Source organism: Vigna radiata, unplaced genomic scaffold (genome assembly GCF_000741045.1).
Source record: "Vigna radiata var. radiata cultivar VC1973A unplaced genomic scaffold, Vradiata_ver6 scaffold_174, whole genome shotgun sequence".
Classification (NCBI taxonomy): Eukaryota; Viridiplantae; Streptophyta; class Magnoliopsida; order Fabales; family Fabaceae; genus Vigna; species Vigna radiata.
Genome location: NW_014542550.1, coordinates 11,189 through 17,271, shown reverse-complemented (window position 1 = coordinate 17,271; position 6,083 = coordinate 11,189). Strand labels below are relative to the sequence as shown.

At 34.9% G+C, this 6,083-nt stretch overlaps 1 protein-coding gene across 1 annotated transcript; it reads right to left on the bottom strand.

The window, feature by feature from the left end:
- Positions 1 to 2,491: 2,491 nt before the first annotated feature.
- On the bottom strand, positions 2,492 to 3,709 carry LOC106780241 (AT-hook motif nuclear-localized protein 17). Its single transcript, XM_014668506.2, has one exon. The coding sequence runs from the start codon at positions 3,570 to 3,572 to the stop codon at positions 2,787 to 2,789; it is 786 nt and encodes a 261-aa protein (XP_014523992.1). The 5' UTR covers positions 3,573 to 3,709; the 3' UTR covers positions 2,492 to 2,786.
- Between the last annotated feature and the right edge of the window lie 2,374 nt (positions 3,710 to 6,083).

The following is a 6,083-nucleotide window of genomic DNA, read 5'->3' as shown; positions in this document are numbered from 1 at the left end:
AAGTTAGATTGTGGAAGGAAACGAAATGGGTTGCATGAAATAAGAATCTCATGCTTGAAACCCTAGGGCAAAGGAGGAAAGAGGGTTTTCTTACCGGTTGGATGAAACGGAAAATCGATCGGTAGAAACGTAGCTCTTGGAGTCCTGAATGCTTAGGTAGCTTCAATTTGAGAAACTAACAGTTAGAATCTGAGTTGAGATGGAAGGAGTGGCACGACAAAGAAAGAGAGAAACGTAGAAGGAGATGGTTGCTGTCTTAGGAGAATGACTAAGATTTAGAATGCTAAGAATATTTCCCTTTACTAATAGTATTCAACCTATCCCATGCTGCCACGTGTACACACACTTAAATGGCATTTTTGCAAGGCCTTACAAATATCATTTAAATTTTGTATGGTAGTAGATACCTTATGCGTAATTCTTTTAAACTAATATTCTAATAAGTATAGAGTAGAATAAACATTAATTTTTATTAGAAATTATGATATATAAAACACTTTAAAAATGAAAATAAGTAAATATATAATACATATAAGTTATGTTATGAATTATAATAAATAATTTAAGTTGTAATATCATATTACTTTTAACTTTAACAATTTTAGAAATTCAACATAAGGAATTTAAAATATATAGAAAAATATAAATAATCAATAACATCAACTTAAAATTATCATTTAAAGATAAAATAAGATAATTCTGTATGAATGTCATAGAATACAAGTAGAAAAATCACACGTGAAACATATTAAATGAGAGAGAAGTTCTTCAACTGAGAGTCAGAAGAGTGCTTTTTAATGTATAATCTAAAAAATATTTTAAAAACTTTGTTAGAAAACAAAGTTTTCTCTCATTTAATTTATTTAAAGAGATTGTATAAAAAAAGAGTAATACTACACTGAAAACAAGTGGTGGAAAAAGCAAAAGAGAACCATTTGAAATAAACCCTAAATTCAAATGGAAGTTATTAAAAAGACTTAAGGCACCTATATTTATTGATAACAAAATGAAAAAGATAGTTTAAAAATAAATAAAAGAAAGCGAAGTAATAATAAGCAGAAGCTGAAAGTAAATGTTAAACCATAAAAGAGAGCAGTGAATCATAGTTATTTTCCCATTTAGAGTATGACGGCAGAAAAGAAGAACATGGATCCACCATATACCATTAACATGATTTGAATTCCAACACATTCGCATCACTGGAGACTTTACAGGTAAAGGTGTATAATGAAGCATTGATAAAATGCACAATGCCACCTTCTATCACTGTTGAAATTCCAAACCAAGCCAATCTTCTGCTGCGAGAAATCACTTTCGCCTATGTCAAATTAACAGGAAATGCCCATTAACTGCACCAAAACAAAACCTGATCCCATCAATTCATCTCCATCACCAAAAGAAGACCCCAGTATGCATACCTATACACGCGTCAAACTCACTTCTGATGTCATAAATATTGGAATTTTGAGTTCCATCAGCGTTGAGAATAAGCTTCCACACTGCGATGCAATAAAGGAAAGGCACAGTCGGAGGAGCAAGTGTTCAATATTGCAACTTACGCTTGTCTTTTACTTTCTTTTGGTTCTCTCCTTCTCTCTCTAGATTAAATCAGAAGAAAGAGACAAAACAAGTACAGAGAGATGAGTTATAAAGCAGAGTTATAAAGCAGTGAGACCTAAAAATAAAGCGAGGGAGGGGATTTATCCGTAGTGGATGGACACAGAAACACATACAAAACCACACCACACCAAACCAAGCAGAAGGAACAAGAGGTGACTTCTGCTGATGTTAGAAACAGGCAACCACAATACTTGCCACGTTCTCCACTGCCACACACTTTTTCCAAATCAAGAAAGCTATGCACAGTGCCACCAGTCACCAACTTGCATCGCGTTATCTTCTCCCAATAACCTCTGCTACACTGCACCCACAATAATACATCATATCCCAGTCTCAATCTTCAAACCAATTAACCCCCATTATTTCCCTTAACCACCCCGTAACTCACTATGCAAATTCTAAGCTTCCTTCTTCTCAATCTAATACACCCTTTTCTTCTAATAATCCAATGTGGTCCAACAAACTAGAAAGTTCCGTTTTGGACGTTTCACGTAATGTATACAAATTTCCCTCCTTTAAAAATCACTTTTTTATCTTCTTCAAGTAATATTTTAAACACCACCAACTAAAGTTCCAATGTTTTACATATCATTAATTACGCGATTTAGAGTTTATACACAAAATACTAATCGTTTCAGATGTTGGATACTGTACTGGGGTTAGACGGACCCGGAGAGAGCCTGACGACCCAGTCAGAAGAGATCACATAAGAGATTAAGATAAGTCAAGTTTAATTATTACAAAATGGAATTAAAAGAAATCTCTAAAATCAATAATTATAGAACTAAAATGTAAGATTTTATTTATTACGCATTTAATATAACTTACTTTGGAAAGTTTAGATAACCTGACACCCGAAAAAAACAAGATATACCGAGAGAGAGTTTATTCACCAGCGGTTAAACATGTTTTATCCAAGTCTTACAAGGTTTGAAGAATTAAATGATGTAAAGAAAGAAAGCAACGACGAAACAATAAGAACGCATGCATTAAGCATTATTCTAAAACTCTAAACCAGAGTATTCTATCCAGAACTAGAGCTAAATAAGTAGCTAGCAGCAACATTACAACTAAATAAATAAACCCCAGAAAGAAAAAAAATAGCGAAACAAGAATGCCCACAATTAACGAAACAAAATTCACAGAACAGCAACGAATTAAGATCATCAGAAAGGTGGTCTGGCCGTGGGAGCCCAAATCACATCCGAAGGGAGGTGACAGCTGTACATACACGACTCCGCCTGAAGTTGTCCGCTCTCCGCGCCGCCAACAGAGGCAGGCGGCGACTGCGCATCGCCGACACCGCCGCCGGACGCGGAGTGATTATGCGCGTCATCCCCTGACGAGAGCCGGTGGAAGGAGGGGTTGTTGAACGACGCGGCGATGATAAACACCGTCCCAGCAGCGAGCAGCCTTCCAGTGACGTGTCCGCCTACGATCTGCCCTTGCGGTCCGGCGAGCGAGACGGCGAAGGTGGAGGGAGGGGCCGGCGGCGGGGGTGCGTGGAGGAGGAAGGTGGCGGACATGGAGAGGATGTCGAAGCGGCCATGGAAGGTAACAGTGCCGACGGGAGCAACGGAGGGTTGGCGGAGAGTGACGTTACCGACTGTTCCCGAACCGTTGAGGACACAGAGGCTCGTGTTCTTTCTGCGGCTGAACCGGGCTAGGGCATCCACGACGTCGTTTCCGCCGGGGATTTCTAAAATGAAGGGGCTCATGGAGGGGTCTGGCTCGCGGGTAATAATAAGAGGCGGCTTGGGCTTGTTTTTGGAGCCCGGAGGGCGGCCCCTGGGCCGCCGCACTACTTCAATTGTAGCTCCATCCCCTGTGGAGACGGGCTTCTGGGCCGCGAGGTTGGGTCCCCCGTTACTCCGGCTGTCATCCTCCTCGGATGTTTGACATTCCCGAGAGAACTGAAATGGTTGGTGCTGTGGATGAAGTTTTGAGAACATATTGATGTGCTCTTAAAACCTGAAGCTATTGTCTCATCACGTGTGTTTCGTTGTGGTTGCACTGTCTGAAGCTGGGAAGGGTGAAGGTTGGAGAAGGATTTTTGGATCAGAGAAGAAAAGGGTTGTGTCAAGGGTTTTATGGAGAGAGAGAGTAATGGTGAAGGTGGTGGGAGAGAGTGGGACCCACGGTGACAGATGAGACAGCAGAGATAGATGTTTGGGCGATGGAGAATGGGGTTTGTTTGGGAGAGGAGGTTCCTCTGTCTTGGAGGATCTGACCTTACTCTGGTACGCAACTGATAAGGATGTGTTTGGTTGATGGTTTGTTTTTCTGTTATGGATATGCCCTTTTTCTCTTCTCACCGTACACGCCCTTACTTCCAATAAATTCAAAATCTTTGCCCTACCCTATTATCATTATATCTCACATCGTCTAACTTCTACTTCTTCTCCCAATTCAAACATCAATCATTGTTTACGTCCGATTATCCGCATTTTTCAAATATTCTAACTTTCTAGATTCTATTATAATAAAAACATATTTTCAAAAATTACCTGTCTATTATTGTTGCTTATCATCCTTCTTCATATTCTATTGTGACTATATCTTTTTCATACAAACATTACTTTTGAATATTTACTTTTAATGATCATCTAACTTAAATTTAATATCTTCAAAATAATGTTACTATTTAAAAGTAACATGATATATTAATGTAACTTTTATAAATCACTAAAAACACCTGGCATACATTATTTTTTATGATAATAAAAAATAATTTATAATTTTATTGTAAATCTTAATAATTTTTATGATTTTATTGTAAATAGTTTTATTTTATTTTGTTAGTTATAATTAAAAAATATCAAGTTTAAAAAGCAGTCAAATAAAAAAATTAAATTAAAAAATACTTAAAAAATAAAATTAGTAAAATAATTATATTAATTTTAAAAATATTATTTAAAGGTCAAATTAAAAAACAAATATAAATACTACTAGAAAAGGGAAATTCTCTTTAGAATGTCAGTATACATGCACTTACCGAAATACAAGTTATAGAATTTACCAGAGTAAAATATTCACTGTTAATATTTCTTGGCAACTTGGTAACGTGGGTATCTCTTTTGATTTTGTTTTATTCATAAAATTTGAAACTAAAACTTTATTAAAGAAGCAAACGACTCTCTGGTGACTAATAGTAGTATAATTTTTGGTTTATACTCATACATCTTAATTCAAATGGTTACGAAGATATTACTCGAATTAAATACAATTTTCGTAAAAGGTCACGCACCTAAAAGAGAACGATCGGTAAATAGGTGGCAAGGCTAACTATCGACAAAATCTAGAGCAACGATGGGTATACGGTAATGAGGAAAGACCCATTTTGTCTTTAAAAGGGTTTAAATCTTTTTTGCTCCCTAAGTTAACACTACAAGAAAAATCATTGTTATATACGGTCAAAATTTGTATATAACTTCAAAAATCCGTATATAAAATAGTATTATATACGGATTATATACGACCAAAAATCCGTATATAATAAGAGCGTAGGTAAAGTTATATATGAATAATCCGTATATAAATTACATACGGATTATCCGTATATAAATTACATACGGATTATCCGTATATAATATCCGTATATAATTATATACGGAAAATTCATATATAATATCCATATATAATAACATACAAAAAATCCGTATGTAACTTAATAGCTTTAAAAAAAATTAAATAATCTCATTTGCATCCTATAACTAAAATTTTTATATATTTGATAAGAGAGAATCAAAACTTTCGAATTAACAATACATATTACATATATTGTAATATTACANAAGCATTACATCAATCAATCATAAACTACTTAAAAAATGCAAAAGAATAAACATTAGCATTGTATTCTATTGTAGCATTGGAATCAATTTTTTCCTTTACAATTTGTATGTTTATAAAAACATGACAATGAAATCCACCATGTAGACTTTAATCAAATTGAGCATCTACTACCTGCAACAATAAATAAAGATTACGCCATGGCATCAATGAAACTAACATGCAAATTTTAAGAAAAAAGAAAGAGTAGGACATCAATGACACAATAACAAAGAACAAGACTACAAGGTTCAAAGAAAACAATATAAAGTTATGAAATAACAAAATAATCATTGAATTTACCAAGCATATAAATAACAAAATAACAAGCATATATTGCGTATAATGCCAATGATTAACACTGTTTGGAACAATTAGGTTAGAAAAAATCAATTAACTTTTCAAAACACAATACCTCTCCTAATAACTTTAGTTGTATTTTCCAATTAACTGTGGTTATCCAACTATCCCACACAAAAATAACTTCTGGGCTTAAAGAATGGATTAAACCATGTCCTACCCATGTCGTAGATGACCAAAAGTCTTAAGTCGTTAAACAAGGATTCAATAACAGATGTATGTTTCCAAAACTCAATCAAATTGTCACGTAACCAACCATGAAAATTATAAAC